At 40.1% G+C, this 19,044-nt stretch overlaps 1 protein-coding gene across 3 annotated transcripts; it reads right to left on the bottom strand.

The window, feature by feature from the left end:
- Positions 1 to 83: 83 nt before the first annotated feature.
- Positions 84 to 18,987, bottom strand: FEZ2 (fasciculation and elongation protein zeta 2). 3 transcript variants are annotated; one of them, XM_081188130.1, is made up of 10 exons: positions 18,664 to 18,987; positions 16,602 to 16,710; positions 15,669 to 15,785; positions 15,167 to 15,311; positions 13,837 to 14,105; positions 10,824 to 10,904; positions 6,723 to 6,798; positions 3,880 to 3,945; positions 1,460 to 1,488; positions 84 to 1,009 (listed from the first exon to the last, which is right to left on the bottom strand). In XM_081188130.1, the coding sequence occupies exons 1-9, from the start codon at positions 18,930 to 18,932 to the stop codon at positions 1,478 to 1,480; spliced, it is 1,143 nt and encodes a 380-aa protein (XP_081044256.1). In that variant the 5' UTR covers positions 18,933 to 18,987; the 3' UTR covers positions 84 to 1,009; positions 1,460 to 1,477. The 3 variants fall into 3 exon arrangements, with proteins under 3 accessions (XP_081044256.1, XP_081044255.1, XP_081044257.1); XM_081188129.1 differs by lacking the exon at positions 1,460 to 1,488 and having other exon boundaries at positions 18,664 to 18,986; XM_081188131.1 differs by lacking the exons at positions 1,460 to 1,488; positions 10,824 to 10,904 and having other exon boundaries at positions 18,664 to 18,985.
- Positions 18,988 to 19,044: the final 57 nt, after the last annotated feature.

The following is a 19,044-nucleotide window of genomic DNA, read 5'->3' as shown; positions in this document are numbered from 1 at the left end:
TGCACCATAAGCAAAAGAAGTGCAGTGGGCAGACATTGTGCTGCGATACATAAATAAAATCAAATAACAACAGGACAACAGTGTCTTTTTAAAAATGTTCATTAATATACTGCAGCATATAAAATGTTATACTATGACCAAACATTTAACATGTGGACTAAAAAGCACAATAGCAGCAAGATATCCATATTCAACTACATTCATTTAAATAATTAAAATACTGAGCACAATATTAATGGGACAATAATTTGAAACAAATCAATCAGGAAGATTTCCCATGCAAGGCTGACTGTGGTCTTTCACATATCCCATTCATTTCCGTGGGAATTGCGGAGAATAACTTCCTGGTGAATTGTAATCTCATTAAGCGAGCCAACCAGTAATGGAAAAATGATACCCTACCTCTTTTTACTTCTGTAGAGTGCTGAAAAATTGATGAGAAGCGGTAAACAGTAACACTAAACACAACAATACTTCTTTTTAACTCTTACATAAAAAAAAAGTTCAGTGCTAGTTCCCATATCACTATTCTAGAGTCTCCAATGAAGAACTTCAGTCAAATTTTGCAGTGCAGGTTCAGCTTTTCAGCCATTTTACACATTTAATGCAATAACCTATTGCAGTTATTATTAAAGTTCTGTTTAATGTAATAGGTTTTTATTTACACTAAGGTTTCTTGTTCTTCCACAGACTCAGATTGTTGTGGAGGATAATTACATGCCATGTGTTTGTAAAAAATACTGTTTAAAAAGCCAAAACAATGCATGTGGATAAAACTGTACAGCATTTGTTCTCTGCTCAAATACATCACACGAGTGAAAAAAAATAATGGATGAATTCTACATACTCTGGAGGACTCACACCAGGATTCAAAAGTCCAAGCAGGCAATGAAAATAGTAAATACATGAGAGCACAGGGCCAAACTGAAAGGCTTTGAAAAACCTTTGTCACAGGAATTAGCCTGGCTGCCGTTCACCAAACACAGCTCTCTTCATGTAGGGCACAAAACTGGAAAAGAATAAAGATATGCATATAGGTATTTTTGGATTGGCTCATCCCAAAACAGTGTCAGATATGAGCTAATAAAACTAGAATGCTGAGATCTCTATTCTAAAAGCATTACCAAATTCACAGGAAGCAATTGCTATGCATAATGAATATGGACCTCATTCCCCATCACACAAACAAAACAAATCCATAAAGGAACACACACTACCATCAACTAATTACTTACAGAAATGAGTTAAATAGAAGGTCATGTCTTAGGTGACACAGAATATTTTTTTTAAAAAGTAATTGTACTGGATATCTAGCAGATCTCTGAGATACTCCATGCAGCAACAATGAAAGAACAACTCGGATGCCAAGTGTACTCTCTCCACTGATAGATTACAGCGGGAGTCAAGACATGTCCTTTACATATTCCTCATTCCTGCTTCAGAGCTAAAAGACACAAACCTCAGAGCAATCCAGCTTTCAAACCAATGCTAGCACAACACAAAAGCAAATGAAGAAGTAAGGTTTAAGGTTATCAAAAGAGGAAAAAGTACATATTTCTTTAGTATCATGAACAATTTGTGCTAATTTGAAAACAGTTTTTTATTAAGAAAATCTTTACCCTGCAGGTAATAAACTATAAAAGTAGTGTTAAAATCCCATTTTAATTCAAAAGGTTGGAAACAAAACCCCAAAGCTCAAAACCACACCAAATATATATATATTTTCTTTGATAGCGCACAAACGTTCTCGTGTGTCAAGTTCTCTTCCACCCTTAAGTCAACCTAATGAGATTCTTGGTCGAATCTGCAAAAGATACTCAACCAGGAAGGTGAACAATTTCTCCCTCTTGCAAATGTTCAACACATTTTACACAAAGCTTGACATGGGAGAAGAGGGGTGTAACCCTTTCCCTTCCCAACCCTGTTGCATGCCAGAGCTTTAAGCAATTTTCTTTGCTGTTCCTCTGCTGCTGCTTTTTGCCATTGGTTTTCATTCCACTGCCTACTTATTTAGGTTCAGGAACCTTTACACCAGCAAGGGGTTAAAAGTATTTTTTGTATTCCATTTGATTAGCCTTAAGCATTGCATCGGGTGAAAAGTTTCTCTCTTCAAAATTCTGCTTTATTGGCAGCACCAGACTGCATGGGCAATTGGTTTAAGAAGGTATAAAAAGTTTCATTTCAGATGCCTGCAACAGGAGTTACTACTAGATATGAGAACTGTTTTTATATAGGTCTTTAGGTTATATTTTGTGCCTTACTAATGTGGGACATTGCTGGTTTGAAAGAAATATATTTGGTTAGAGTTTTGTTTGGTTTGTTAGACATATTTGTACTGATATGTCACTCCAAGTAAATATCACACGTAAAAGAAATATTATAGTTTCTAAAAAGTGTATGAGGAGATATTTTTTATCCCCTATCCTATTTATGCTATTTGCATATCTGCAGTGCCCAATGAATTTTCCAAAGCCTAGAATAAAGCTCATTTCTAGGACTCACACCTTGAATTCCAACAGGCACAAATGCAAATCCTATACTCTTACTGCTACATTGAACTGACACAAAAGTATTTTGCAGCAGTATTGCACAAGGTATGTGAACAGCATTACATTGTTGTACAGTGGTACCTTGCAAGACGAATGCCTCGCAAGACGGAAAACTCGCAAGACGAAAGGGTTTTTTGTTTTTTGAGCTGCTTCGCAAGACGATTTTCCCTATGGGCTTGCTTTGCAAGATGTAAACATCTTGCAAGTTTGTTTCCTTTTTCTTAACACCATTAATACAGTTGCGACTTGACTTCGAGGAGCAACTCATAGCCTTTTTTTAGGTTTTTGAAGACTTTGGTGATTTTTGAAGCTTTTCCAAAACTTTTCCGACACCGTGCTTCGCAAGACGAAAAAAATCGCAAGGCGACAAAACTTGCGGAACGAATTCATTTCGTCTTGCGAGGCACCACTGTACTTGCTTTTTTTCGACAAGTCAAATGATAAAGACAAAATGGATTTTCTAAAAACCAACTTAATGGATTGTTGTTTTTTATTCAGCTGCAAGTTATCACCCTAACCTTTGAAATCCTTTTCTAAAAAATCCTCATACTACGGAAAGATTTCTTTACAGTCGACTCATAACTTGCACACATTTAACTTGTGTGATTGCCACTTTATGTGCTTGGTGGCCAGCCCCACACACAAATTAATACCATCACACAAATTAAACACACACAAGGTGGAGAGTTTAAAATACCCCTTTGAAACACTGCACAGGTAGAACAGAACACTGCTTTTCTCACAGCTTCTATAAGAATACCAGGTAAACAGTTAATGAGGAATATGTAATAATTCTCTAGAACCTCAAACATTGCATGGGTCTCATTAAGACATGAGCAACATAGCTTTTAGTGCTGGCATATTTCATGAGAGCAGCTTTTCCATGTGGCAAGTTGTTTACAACGCCTATAAAATACTGGTGTGAGGAAGCGTTGCCCTTTGAACCATTTCCAAAGCACAGACAAATGACTTTTAAGTCTCTGCACCCAATGTTTAATCTCCACATCCCAGAGCTCTCCCCATCTATGTGTCTTCACCTACTCCATTCGTGAAGCCAGCAGAGTGTTTTGATTTATTTACTATTTCAAATTCACAACTCACACCCTTCCTCTCCAAAGGGACCCCAGGGCAGCTCACAATAATTATATTACATAAAACAAGTTTTCAAAACACTGTAACATACTGCAGACCGCAGTTAAAACTAGTAGTGAAATGGCTTTATAAAATTATTGGCCAAAAGCCTGAATGGATAAAAGCCTTGAAATGTAGAAATATTTCATACTCTAAAAATTAACATTTTTTTTTTAAAAAAGATGCAAGACTAGCTCACCCTTCAAAATGTAGTCTGTTAATAAGCTTGGCACTTTCTCACTGTCTTCTTTCATGGCATGAAGAACTGTAAAATGTGGAGAAGATGATCAGTGGAAGAAGCACCAACTTAGTCAATATAAACATGGCATTTAGAGCAGTTCTTCCCAAACCCTTTTCACACAAACTACTGGAAAATTGCCGAGGGTCTTGGCAGACCATTTAATGATTTTTCTGCCTGTTGTAATGCACTGTGCTAGATAAGGTGTGATTTTAACTGTATTTTTACAGGCATGTCGTCGACTACCTAAAAGAAGTGCACTGACAACTGTTTAGAAACCCCTCATTAGAGCAACTGTATTGAAGGTTATTGTGCACATTATTTCGCCCCCCTACTTTCATCCAAGTCAACCATGGATAAGAATATTAAACAACCATAGCTTTAATCAAATGTATGTCTCCCCAACAAAGTGGACTGTTCTATTAATCTGTAATAATAGGGTTCATTTTCCATGATAGCACTACTTGCCTGGGCACCCCACAAATGTCCCCCAAGTTCTCATGGTACAAGGGCAGGGGTGCCCAGCTGCAGTATTGGAAGCTAGAGTCTTTAGCGTTGCACTCCATGGTCAGCAAGTGGTAGATAGCTCACTTCATGGCTGCTTTGTCCTCAAGGCACCCAAATAATTATTTCTTAAGTGCATTCAAAGCAACCCCTTCCCACAACAGGTCTAGAAACCAACAGATGCTGGTAATTTGGTAAACTGGCCACTTGTATCAACCTGCCAAGTGGCAAGGATAATTTTACTATTTCCCTTTTGAATCAATATATGTGAATCAATGTTCAATGCCGTATCTGGATTTTCTGCTGGAGAGGGAGAGATGAGAATCTACCGTAGAAGAAAAGCTATCTAAATGGAACTTTATGGACATGGGACATGTTTTCACTTTACTAAAATATAAAATTCAATGTGTTGAGATCAAACACAACCTTTTGTCAGTTTCTAGAAGCTTCACTTGAAAAACAAACAAACAGATTAATACCTGTAATTAATCCTTTAGTGCCTTCATAAAAGAATAAGAAGGATTTATATGTGGTGCTAAAAAGTTGGTTCCTAAGATCCTTCTACAAAAGTAGCCATTATCCGCTTTGGTTGCTCAAACCACCACTTACTTTTTAAGAAAGAACTCTTGGAATGTAAAAGACATTCATGCCTACAGGGTTTTAATTCATGCCTATGGAACACTGAACCCACTGCAAATGCAGTAAGAACTTGGATAGGCAAGTGCCTCCAATTTCCAAGAAGGCAAGCTGCAATTGGGAAGCTGCTCGAAGAGTCAGAAGCATTTGTGTGGTGTGACGAATGCAAAAATGTGTTTAAGAATTTGGAAGATTAAAAAAAACACTTGGTTAAGACATAAGCCTTTGAAAGTGTTTTTGAATGAATTCCAAAACTTTAAACATAATATAGCATTCTGAATCTAAGCACAGTTACTCTGTTAAAGCATTCTATACAATCTACAGTGGTACTTCGGGTTACATACACTTCAGGTTACAGATTCAGAAATAGTACCTCGGGTTAAGAACTTTGCTTCAGGATGAGTACAGAAATCGTGCGGCTGCGGCGTGGCGCGGCAGCAGTGGGAGGCCCTGTTAGCCAAAGTGGTGCTTCAGGTTAAGAACAGTTTCAGGTTAAGAACGGACATCCGGAACGAATTGAGTATGTAACCAGAGGTACCACTGTATTCAGACTGTCCAATAATGGCAAAAAGCCTGCTGTTTACAGTATGTGGACTATTTACAAATAGGGACACCGATTCTTTGATAATGCAAATTGCCGCTAATGAATTTCCAAAAAGGTGACTTTCTTAAATTGTATACAAAAATGTACAGGGAACAAAAATTTCTCTTGTGGGAAGTTTACAACTCAAGTGTTGGCATCAGCCAGCCTCTCTGATTTCTTTTTTTAAAACCAATCATTATATAATTAAAAGCTCACTAGACAGAGGAGTCAAATAATGGGCAACTTTTATGAAGAACACACCCCAACCTCCTTAATATTTAAGAGTAAATATGTAGAATTATACTTGATTGTAGCACATTTACTGTTTTGTTCTGAAATATTTGTATATCAACAGCTGAGGGTCTAGTGCTCTAAATAAATGTTTTGAGGCCTGCCACACAGTGTTAGCAGGGAGAGTCAGGAAGTCTGTTACTGAGTCAAGAATCAAGTTGCAGCTAGTCAGTGGAAAACAATACCGTTAACTCTTTAGACAGTGCTTCCTCTGAAATGTTTATGAATGGAGAAAGGGATAGTTCTTCATTAATATGGCTGTGACTCTTGCCAAGTACTTGATACGGAAAAACAATCTGGAAAAGAAATGTTTCAGGAGAATTGGACAACTATTTGCTTGGAAGTTACTGCTACCTTGGATGCAGACAGCGAACCTGAAGAAATTTGGCTAATTGTATTATGTACCTGAACTTCCTGGCTGATTAAAGATAAACAGTAGAAGTTAGTTCTACCAGTTTCAGAATATTAATGCATATCTGAGCTGGGGAATAACACTGATTTCACCAAAAGATGCAGGAAGGGTACAACCTTTTAAGTCTTCATTTGATCTCTCTGCCATGGGGCAGTTAATGGCCTCTCTGGATAACATGAACAAGCATATGGCCACTGATCAACTCCAAGCATTTTTGAGTTATTTCAGAGTTTAGAACATAAAATGCTTGCTTGGCCTTCTAATGCAATTTTCCTCCAATGATACACTGGGAGATGTGCAACACCACTGACTCTTCCGGACACCTGAGAAAATAATCTAGAATTTGACTTTTGAAAGTAGTCACTGTTATATACTTACTTTTTGTTAATGTTTGGAGATCTTCAACTGATGGAGGTCCACTTTTCTTCTCATAAGGAATAACTGTTGTCAGGTACTGTCAAATGAATGCAAGGATTACTAAATAGCATCAGTGATTCTGGGCACAACTTCCAGCAACTTACAGTCATACGATAAATATATCTCATTATGTACAAACCAGATCTGTTAAATTCTATCTAAACACACTGAAGCCAATTCAAATATATTCTAGAAAGCAACAAAATGATGTGTGTTAATACAGTGTGTCAAAATTGATCTTAAATTCCAGAATACTGTTTACAAGGTAGTATCCAAGGGTGTCCATTCCCTTACTGATGGAAAGAATCCGTTTGCAGAATGAGGACAGAAACCATTTCTGATGATTCCGCAAAGCAGATTTGATGCAGACAAAATGCTGAAAATTGTTTTGCTCTCTCATTCTTCTGATGGATTCCTTATGCCAATGGACACTGTTGGATACGACACATTGTAGTCAGCCAAACTCTTCCTTTTAGAGATTTTCTGTACTGTAAGGAAGTTATAACGGGATAGTACACACAACATTTTATTTTTGCATTTGATAACCTGGATAACCAAATGTAAACCCACAGATCTTTTAAATGCCAATAATAAAGAATAGTTACTATATTTGTTCAGGAATTGTCTGCTCAATTTTTTCATCATGGATATACTATATGTAAGTGTGTGTGTGTGTGTGTGTGTGTGTGTGTGTGTGTTGGGAGATGACTCCATGGAATGACTTGCTGCATGAATTGTGAAATGAGTCAGTGTAACCAACTGACCAGCATCCGGACCAAGGAACACACCCAAATATATCTGGATGAGTGGAATCGCATTCTGGCAGGCCCAGGTCCCCCAACTGTTGCCAGGAAAGGTTGTGTGCTAGCTTCCCCTATGCACTTGCTTGCAGGCTTACTCAGTGGCAGTGGCAACGTAACGGCCCAGGGAGCTGAGCTGCCCAACTGTACTGAACAACCCTTATTTGCTTTCACTTTGTGGACATAGCCCATTTTGCTTGGAAAACTAGATATTCTCTGAAGCTAGATATTCTTTTCCACTGCAGCTACTTTGTGCTGCTGAAGAAGCAAGGTGCTTTCAATCAGCATTCTGTCTCTAGTTCTTCAGCATTTTTCCTTTGGTGGCATGTTTTATTATTGCCACACAGAAGTGTGTAGTAGTAATAATAGTAATGGAAAATAGTAGCAGTAGTAACAGTAATGTTTTATGGTAGACACCCGCCCACTACTCAAGTCTTTCCAATTATGTATTTCAACTTTAAACACATTTGTTCCCAATACATGGGCTTACATTATCCACATCTGAATGTAGTTCAAATTGGTTTGAATAAATATACAGATTTCAGAAAACTGAACATGTTTCTTTTGAAGCCTTTACTGGCAATATTTTTTTGCTCCATAATTTCAAATTTGGCATTCATTGGGGGGAATTTGTAGACTCTCAAACCCAAAACTGAACTCTTGGGGATTTCTGAAATAAAGAAGCCTTCCTTGCCAATAGGTCACAAGGCAAATGCAGAGCTGTACCCATGCAAATAACATTTTAAAACTCTTTCAACCATTGAAACCAATTGACTTGTTAACCTATGGCAACATACGCAGAGTATCCCCCCCATGGTAAGAATAAATAGCATAACCCTATACAAGTTTATTCACAGAATCACAGCACGAGGGTCATCTACTCCAACCCCCTGCAATGCAGGACTCTTTTGCCCAATGTGGGGCTCAAACCCATAACTCTGAGATTAAGAGTTTCATGCTCTACTGACTGAGCTATATGAAAGTCCTGCTATGTTCAACCACTTATTCCCCTGTAAGTGTGTTCAGGACTGCAGGCTAAATGACTGAGAAGCTGCTGCCTGAGGCAGAATACCTTAGTATGAAAAGAAGCATTATGCATTTTAAAATTCCAGAAAAAGAAATATGCATATTAGCATCTCTGTATTTGGGATAGAGAGCTATCAAACGAGTAAAATACCTATTTTGCAAACTACAGAAGTGGTGTCAAATTAATGTACATAGTACACATACCTTATGATGAGCTTCTAAAACAATGTTGAAGGTTCTGACAGCAAACAATATTGGAGACCCCAAACCGTGCTCAGCAAATGTCACACAGCCCCTCCTTTCAAAACTCTGCCCACACCAAAAGTTGATACAAACTTTGCTCCAGTTCAGAGACTGATAAGTAGTACATGGGCTTTTGCAGCCACAGAGTTCTCTGCCAATAAGTTGGGCATTTATTTCAACAGAAGGGCTTAATTTGCAAGCACCAAGTTGAACAGAGATCTAGGCATCTGCAGGAGCTCAGTGTGCAAATGGATTGTATTTGTCTAGTAAAAGGACTACCATGGAAGCACTGGCAGGGACTGCTTGGAATGGGCTCCACTGGGGACACTGACAACATACACAGCAGTCCAAAAGACCCCAGCTCATTCATTTTAGCTCCATGGCCGCCTTCTGGACTTAGATTGCAAACCACTCTAACCAACTGAGCTATCCAGGCTGACCCAATAGAATTATAGTTGGAAGGGCCTCTGAGGGCCATCCAGCTCAGTTGATTAAAGTGTGGTAGATAACAAGGTTGCGGGTTCGATCCCCGTAAGGGACAGCTGTGTGCTCAGACATTGCAGGGGTTGGACTAGATGATCCTCAGGTTCCCTTCCAACTCTATGATTCTATGCAGCTGTCCCATCCAGGGATTGAACCTTCAACCTTGTTTTTATCACTGCTCTTCTACCTTCCATATTCTTTAGGGACCCGGGATTTAAAGAGTTCTCAACCCTAATGTTCCCAGCCTCTCTTCAGGACTCTCCAAGATGAGGGCTGGTCAAAATTAGATTTTACCCTCTCCAAATCCTATTAGCATAAACTTTGGCGTGAGTAGTGACAAGTGGTGCTAACTGCAAAGAGAAGCTGTCCAATGATTTTAATATTGTTAAAAAGATAACCACAGACTATGAAATGCATACATAGGAAGTTACCTTGTCTTATGCCATCTGTCTCAGAATTGTTTTTTCTACCTTTATTTAAAGCCTGTACAAATATAGAAGTACATGCTCTATCTGAGATTTTTAAAATGAGAGTGTGTTTAGTAAAAAAAATTGTGTGTCTTGTCTTTTAAGCAATTTGATCCTCATGAAAATTTGCATAGCAGCACTAGCTGTGGGTCTGATCTAAAACAAATATGCCTGATCATAAAAGCCAGCCAAAATCACATACACACCTAGTCATTTGTGTCAATACTATACATCGACAGTTTTTGATCACTACTCTATATACACACTTCTTCAATAGAACTACATAACTGTAGAGTTAGAAGGTACCCCTAGGGTCATCTAGTCCACCCTCATTATTGTAAGGTTGAATAGACATACCTTTTCAATACTATAATACAGTCTAGCAATCTGACATTGGGATATAAATAAATAATAATAATAATAATAATAATAATAATAATAATAATAATAATAATAAATTGTTTGGAGAAAAAAGTATTTATGGCATTTAATATCCCTTTGGATTGTGGATTACACATATATTTGCTTAAAATGAAATAAAAAATTGTCCAAGGAAACACGTGATGTTTTAGAATCCACAATAAAGAGGCTTTAAACATATTGGAAGTTGCTAGACTTATTTACCATATACTATTTTCGTGCATTTCTTTCTTCTTGTGCTGAAGTATTTAAGCTGACATGACCTTCTACTGCTGATTTCTTATGCATGCAGTTCATTCCAAGTATGTATTATGCTGATGCCTATATTTTATTTTCAGAGGTTAAATGAACCCTAGAGGGAAATTGTTCATTTGCTGCAATTTTTCTGTGCATATCAAGGCTTGTCTGCTCTTTAACTACCGAGGAAAGAAAACCTTTGCAAACAAATCATAGCCTTGAAGGCAGAGAAGACGCGAGTAAGCATGCTAATATCCCCTCCCCCTCTGGTGATCACTTGTAGTCTGAAAATACTACCGCTGCCAGCTTTTTAAGGCCTTGATTTATATAAAGACAGAAAGGATAGCACAAGGAAAAAAACAAAGCGTCAGAGGATAGCCCAGCACCTGTTTTTCTCCACCCGAGTTTCCAAACGTTTGACGGAAGCCATTCTGAATAACATTTGAGATCCCTTCCATGCTGAACCGCTATAGGGAGCAAGAACATGGCAGGAGGGAAAAGGGAAGGGAGAACAGAAAAATTTAAAAGCTATTAGTTAGGATTTACTAAAGATGCAAGCAAGGTAAATGACAGAGACAAGCTGTTAGGAATGAATAAATGCAACTGCAGTTTAAGCGGAGAAAAACTTACTTTTTCAATATTTAGTTCTTTAGCAAAAGAAAACTATAGAATTTAGAAATAGGACCATCAGTACAATTTTATAAACACAGGCCTGATACCAAAGTGTTTTCTACATGACTTATGTGAGATGCTAAATGTCATAAAACAGACTTGTTTGCAAGCCACAGCCTAAAGCTTCAGACGCCTGATGTTTGCCCACCTGTCAAACTAACCTGTGGAGGGTTCACTACTTCTGGATCCGACCCTCTGGCTGGATCCAGTTCCTCACCCTTGCTATAGAAGCTAGTCTTTTACTTTATTCACACCAACCATTAAATTAATATGCAACATGTAGAATAAAGAAGAACACCTAAAACCTAAGATATAAAAAAACTTATACTTAGTTGTTCCAAAGGGTATGTCACGCATAAAAACAAGTCCCACTGGTAAGTCACCTTCTTGACTGGATCCTTTGCATTTAAAAGGATGCTGTGTGTACAGCACATGTGAATGTACATGGGGAGATTGGTACTGGGTAAGGTCTGCATGTGTATCCCCTAACATGGTTTGATGACAGTGGCAGTCACAGGTATGTATTCTACCTTTCTCTGTTCTGATCTCCCCACTGACACAAAAACGTAATTAAAGATTACAACATGAATAAAACCAGCCATCTGCTTTGACTGCTTTGAATGTAAGGCGTTATTCTCACGCATCCCAAAAATGTGCAGGTGCACAAGGACCATTGATTTTGGTTAACACATCAGCTTAGTTTCTATTTTACGACCCACAGGTGGGGAATCTCAGGCTTGGGGGCCAAACGCAGTCCTCCAGGTCTCTCTGTTTGGCACCTGGCACTTTCCCTAGGCCACACCACTCACTGGCCCTGCTTTGCACCCCATGTGTTTTTTGCCTGGCTGAAATGTGCACTTGAGCACTGATAATACCTCCTGCTTGTCCTAATGGAGGATAGGGAGGGGTATGCAAATGTGATTAAAAACTACCTTTCTATACAAATATAACATTTATATTAATAGTTTCACCTCCAGCTCCACCCTCTAATGGAATGTGGCCCTCAGGCTGAAAAAGTCCCATCCCCCCCCCCCGTTCCAAACCCAATTGTTTTGTATACCAGATGTTCTCCATCTCGTACAGCATTTTTAGTTCCAGCACCTTTTGCAGAGACTGCAGCCGGAAATCCTTCTAATGCAAAGAGCACCCCTCTCAAAACTACTCTTGCCTTGGCTGAGGAGGGGAGCAGAAAGAGGAGTTGCATACCAACAAACCTTTTTCCTACAAAGAGCATATAAAGAGGTTGCAAAAGGGAGAGTAGCATTTAGGGGCAGCTCCCGGCTGTCTTCCTGTATCTCCTCAAGCCCCTCTCAAAGATAAGCAGGCCGCAAGGCCCTGTGCAATGCCAGAACCTTTCTCATCCTTGGTACCACTTGCGATTAGGGCCACTTTTTGAACCTGGATACTGTACTCAAGTAAAAAGACATGCAGATTGCATCACACATAAATGGTACACATGATACATGTGAACCAAGGTAGCGAAAAAGACTGTGCCTCGGACGCATCACTAGGGTTCAACTAGAAACTCCTTGATGCTCCAGCGCATGATGTTTGAGCATCTGTATACTTCTCTCTGGAGCAGACTGACCTTTAAAATGACAGTCACTTATGGTACATGTTCCTATTCCTCCTAAAATTAACAAAGCTTATGACTAACCAATCTCCTGGCCAATGCAGAGCCTATCAATGCTGTTATTTATGCATTTACTATTAAAAGTGCTCTGTCCTTTTTATGGCACTATTATTTATACATGAAGTCCTTCATAAATATCTTTCATTAAGCACTTACTCCCTAGCTTTTTAAATTTTTTTAATGAAGGTATAATGCCTTGAGGCAAAGCTTACTTGACACTATAGCACAATCCTACTAAGCACAGATCTTACGAAAATCTGTGGCAGGATCTTTCTGGTCCCCCAAAGTCCCTGACATTAAGAGGATGCCCTGTATGTGGTAAGTACTCCCGCATCTTTAAGTCGTAGTGTACCTGGAAAAGGGTTTTGAGGGGCCTCTACATGCTGATGACAACACTGGCAAAATAACGTGTGATCCCTGAGCAACTGGAGGAGGCAGAGGCTTGAGCAGGACACAGAAGACATAAAGAATTGAGAAAAAAGAAGGCTAATGAAAGGAGATGGGGTATGTGGAAAACTTTGTATGACAAAGGGTATGTATGCTATTGCAATGACAGTTACTGAAATCTGTCAACAGTTCTGCATCCTTATGCACAACTTCACTTCTATTCCATTTCTGTAATCACTCTAATGAAAAATTACTACCAAGACCTCTGTACTTCGGATTTCTAGATTTTAGACTGAAAGGTTTCCATCATTTTCTGAATTTCCAGGGCAGTATCATTCCTCTTTACTCCTTACAAGTTGCTCAAGCAGGTAAAACAAAGCATGTACAGTACGCATTCCCTAAAACATAGTAAGTGCAGTGTTTATCCATAAGGAGTACAACTTCTCAAAGTATTTTACTAAATTGTACTATTGCAAGGATTAGCACTATGTTGAATAGAGCCCACTGTAAATGTATAACTGTTACAGTTTGATGAAGTCATAGTTGCTAATCAGAAGCTATGAGATTCCCCAATAATGGCAACCAGAAAGACAGGAGCTGTATATACTTTAAGAAGTAAGACGTAGATAGATAGAAAGAAAGTGATCAACTAGAGTTAAAATTCTAATTTGGTTTATATCTACAGACACAAAGGACAGTGTTCTTACTGTTCCAGGCATATGACTCCTCTCTTGCTTGCCATTCTGAGGACTGCCATTTTTCAGTTTCTTTTTCTTCTTTGCCATTTCCTTCTGTTCTCTTTGTTTGTTTTGTACTTCAATAAGGACAGAGATGAAGCTGTTCTTTACTTCCTTCTCAAATTCCAGCTCGTCTCGTCGTGCCAACTGCTGTACTAGCTCCTCAGAGTAGTCCTTGATGGCTGTCTCAATCTCTTCTAACAGATCATTTAATTCTGTCGCAGATAGATTTTTCACACCTGTTTTCCAAACAGAACAAAAAATTAGGTTGCGTATAATAATGCATACATATCAAAAGCACCATAAATCCAATACTTTGTTCATAACAAATGCACCCAAAGAGCAACAGCTGCCAAATCTATGAACTTATGATGAAACACTCTTCTGCAACTGCAACTCACTTCACATGTGATGGTGCATATCACCTTCCAAGTGTTGTTGGGCTACTTGCATCATCCCTGACTATTGACCAGAAGAATTGAAATGCTATTTTCAAGAGGTGTCACCAGTTTTAAGGACAATGTGTACATCTGTCCTACTCAACAGCTGCTTATAGGAGGAGAAAGCCTCCTATCAGGATGGGGCAGAAAAACGTTTAGTTATCCTGGATAACTAAAATTCCTCAAGACTGTATTTCTCCAGAGAAATACAGACATGTGCATCACCGAATATAGTCTGCTTCCACTTCCACTTGGCCTTATCTGTGGACAACATTACAGCAAAACTACCAAGAGAATGATAGGCAAACATCATAAATTGAAACATAGTAAATCAGGTGTTCATCATTCTATACTGGAAAATACTTGGGGGGGGGATATCACTTTTGGGTATATGAGGCAAACTTCTGTATGTTACACAAACCGGTATTTGCTTTTAAAAGTTTTCTTACAATATTTATTATATCCAGATGGAGATCAGTGCCATGCAGGCATTAGCCTTTACAGACAAAACCTTGTTATGTGAAGATGACATTGCAGTACACTGGAGCATAAAGGTCTTCAGAAGAATCCCAGCTCATTGCAAACTATTCCATAATCAGGCAAGTTCCAAAAAAAGCAAAAAGAATCCTGACAAAATGCAGGAAAGTGTTCTGGAAAATGTTTTATTTTGACAGATCAGAAACAACTCCTTGGGCTTCATATGACTTACTGTTCTGACCTCTTCAGACAAATCATCCAATCAAGGCATCTAATGAAAATCATGCCTAACTGTGTGTATAGAAGTGAAATGCTCTTTCAAACATTGAAAAGTTTGTAAGAAGAGGAAATCAAATGCAAAATACAGCAGAAGGATTCCTTACGTTCTTCATAATTGTGGTTTGTACTAGATCTCTTAAGCGTTTGAATTTCCTGGGACAGTAAGGACAGGCGGTCTGACTGGGTTGGTGTTTCTTCATCATCTGGATCTGGAGATTCCTGCATCATTTCCTCTATTTCTTCAATCACCTTTCAAAGTAAACACACAAACACAGAGTTATGGAAAATCAAAGACACAACGTAACATTCAGGGCTGATTTTCAAAACTTAACGATAACTTTCTAAGCATTTTCCTTCAATAGAAAATATTGTCATATGAGGCAAATCTTCTCCTGATATTTCATTTGTGTCTTTTTATGAGAAGGAAGCATACCTGTAAATCCAAACAAAATTACAATATGATAGCAAAGGCTGGACTTTGGGTTACATTCCTGCATTCCTATAGTTTGTCTCCAAGTGTATTTAGTATTTCTTCCATTAGAGAGATAAGAAGCTTAATAACAAGGTGCTGTTATCAAAGCTGCATGGGTGCTTTCCGTTCTTTACCTGCTCAGCTGTGAAGAGCGGTTCTTCATTGATGCAAGAAACTATAATAGAATGCATGTCTAGTTGCTCTCTCAACTCTTCATCATCTGATAAGTCAAGGTTCATGTTGTCATTAACCTAAATAACAAAAAGAAGAGTAAGAAAATTATTATTAAAAGCATCAAGACATTATGTGCCAAATCCCAACTATTGTTTTTGGATCCTAAATCCTTCCAAGAAATATGTAATCATTTTAAACCAAAGGCAATCCTAAACCCACTGACCTCAGAGCCCCACAACTCCATGGAACTTACTTTTCAGTAAACATGCATAGGATTGCACTGCTAAGCAGTGGAAACAAAACAACTAGGTCAGAACTTTAGCCCAAAATTAGAGGCAAAATTGCTTTTAGCTGTAACCAAAGAAGTCATTTTCTGATTTGGATATACACTAAATAAGGTATGGTTTATGTGCATCGGTACATACACGGTTCAGTATTTTAATATGTTGTAAGTCGCTTTAAGATTTTTCAGAAAAGCGATGAACAAATATAAACAAGCAGCCACTAACTTAAACAGAACTTACATAACATTGCATAAAAGTCTGCACACAACTGCAACTATAAGAGTGAAAGGAATGTTAAATATTATTACTTTCATTTATTACCCACTGTTCATCCGCAGTCACAAAAAATAGGGTGGGTGCTGAAAATACACAACTCAAGTGTCAAAAGGCCAAGGCAAAGAGGTAAATACGTTGACTCTCATTTCTATTCATAGAAATTTGGCAGATATATTTTTTAAGAGGCAGCCTCAAGATGGAAACAGAATGTTGAGAATTTTATGTCGAAAGTTCCTTCATTTGACAAATGATGCAACAACATTGTGGTTATGTGCCACAGCATCAAGCATTCAAGAGAAAGCTGTTCAGAAAGTATTGCAGGTGTGTACTTACTCCCTTTTCAGAAAGATTCAGTGTTGGCAAATGCAGTGCTCTGGTGTGTGAAGACTTCCAGTCAACTGGCATTACATTACCATAATTATCTGTCAGAGCATTCCAAATCCTGAGGGGGGGGGGGATAAATTATATTTTAGCCTTCAAGCTATACAGCAACTACTATATTAAATTTGACAAATAAACTGAGCAACACTGTAGTTTTAAAAATGCATTAACCAGGTGAATCCCACAGTGGTTCCAAAATCAAACATTTTGGAACTACATACATAACAATAAAAATGAATCTCTCAACTAAGATGGGATGGCCCTAATCCATCCTTCCTTGTGTGCAATAAGCTATGCCCCAGATGGTAATACTCATTCCTACCCTCCGCCCTTAGGTAAATAAAAAGCTATATCCAGCCAGTTCAATGGGACCCAGATGGATTACATGATGCACATTTGTAATGCCTATGTGTCCATGGAAGTATACTTGCTTCTGCATGTGGATTTGCCTTGCTGGGATGGAGTGAATACTTTTAAGGTAATAACATACTGGGGGGGAGTATTTGATCCCCTGCTAAATTTGCCAGTTTGCCTCCTGATGAAGAAATGGCCAGTCCATAATTTTAATGGTAGGTTTATTGTAGCTGTGAGAGACAGAAGAAGAAGAAGAACAGGAAAACCCCCAGAAACCCAGAAGACAAAAGTCAGAGATTGGTGTTCATTATAATGAGTGAAATAAGTATTTGATCCCCTATCAACCAGCCAGATGTCAGGCTACCTGGTATCTTCACTGCATTTCTTTGTCAGAGGGCAAACGGGTAAATTTAGCAGGGGATCAAATAGTTCCCCCCCCTCACTGTGGATACGTGAATAACAGAAGCAATTAGCTTTGCATGCACAGAGGCAAGAATCTAACAATTGCCTTGCTCGGTTAGACTGTATCTAGTCCAGTACTCTTGTCTGTAACAGTGGTCAAATCATATTTCTCTGGGAAGCTCACCAGCAAGTCAGCAACACAAATAGCTGACATGTTTATTGTCTCTAGTAACTGGAATGTGTTGTCTGGGTTCACAGGGCTCTGAAGAATATTCCTCAAAGGCTTATTGCTTTTGGGGCAACCCAGAGAATATGTGTTTATAAACATAGAATCTAATCTGAGAGGATTAACTGTATTGGAGAACAAATCAGAGCAGATGACAAACTTGTGCTTGCTAAGAAGCAAACAACATAAAAGGACGAAGTCAAAGTTCCACAGACTTTAAAGAGAAACCCCTAGTGAGCAAGAGGTTTTAAGAACACTGACAAGCTGCTTCTCAAATATTATGGTTTAGAAGCAACAAATCATGTCTGTGTATGGAAGCTTCCCATGCCTGAGGCTGCAATCGTTTGACCAGGAATAAGCCCAATTGAATGCAGCGAGTAAAGGTGCAGAACCAACACGTCTGGACGGTTTTGTAAAGGGCCTCTCCTTAAATAAATCAAAGGGCAGTTTTCTGCGCACAGATAATTCTCCTTTCACCAGACAGAGAAGTCCCCGCTCTAAGCCGGTTCTGGGGGACTAGAAAAAAGCTTGCCCGCGTGGCCGAATCCTGACGTACTAATGAAGCTTCATAGAATGGCAGCGTTGGTAGGGACCCCCCGCGGGTCATCTAGTCCAACCCTTGGCAGGCGCAAGCTGGCACGATACCTACAGGAAACAGCTCTGAGCTTCCGAGCAACCCCCCCCCCCCCACGAGCAAAAGGCCGAGCTCGCCGAACGCCGCCCAAGCAACCCTAGTGTTGCATTCCGACGTCTTCCTCAAGGGCCTCGGGGACCGCGCCGTGCTGGGGAATGCAGAGGGCGGCGCAGCTCGCTCCCGCCTCCTCGAGGGGGCGATTCTGCGCTCCCAGCAGCCCCTTCATCCCCAACCGCCAGCTCTTCGCCGGGAGAAGCCTCTCAGGCCCTACGCTCCCCCAGGGCGTTAATATTTGCCCGCCAAACTATGCACCCCGTCCCGAAAAGGCCACACCGGCCGGGGGGCGGGCCCGTCACGCACACACACCCCCCGGAAGGGTCCCCGGCCCGGCCACTCACTCGTCTTGGTGCAGCGCGCTCTGGTCGCTGAGAGGCCGCGGCGGGACCCGCGCTTCCCCTTCGGCGCAGCTCGGCGGCGGCGGCGCCTGGAAGCAGAGCGGCAGCTGGGCCGCCAGGTCGTTGCCTCCTCCGCCGCCGCCCCAAGAGCCGCCTTCCCGACACGCCGCCGGGGCCTCTGGGCAGCCGCTCTCCTCGGCCGGGGGCTGGAAGCCCGAGAAGTCCTGCCAGTCCCCGGCAGGGTCCCGTTGCGAGGCCGCCGCCGCCGCCATGGCCGATGACGCAGCGACTGAGAGGAGAGAGGCCGGCCGGGCCCGGCCTGCGCGTGCTCGCCGCCTCGCCTCCGCCCCGGCGCTCCGCAGCGCGCGCTCCCGGTTTGCCCGG

Source organism: Podarcis bocagei, assembly GCF_964188305.1.
Source record: "Podarcis bocagei genome assembly, chromosome: 3".
Lineage (NCBI taxonomy): Eukaryota > Metazoa > Chordata > Lepidosauria > Squamata > Lacertidae > Podarcis > Podarcis bocagei.
Note: the sequence above shows the minus strand (reverse complement) of the source record. Positions and strands in the feature narration are given on the sequence as shown.

Bases quoted from the DNA above. Each gene is read 5' to 3' on its own strand.
- FEZ2 (XM_081188129.1), bottom strand. From the start codon at position 18,932: ATGGCGGCGGCGGCGGCCTCGCAACGGGACCCTGCCGGGGACTGGCAG. The intron at 6,799-10,823 runs GTGCTGGGCTAT...TTCATTTGACAG, and splicing joins ACTCGGGTGGAGAAAAACAG to TACCTGACAACAGTTATTCC. The intron at 3,946-6,722 runs GTAAGTATATAA...CACATTTTACAG, and splicing joins TCTCCAAACATTAACAAAAA to TTCTTCATGCCATGAAAGAA.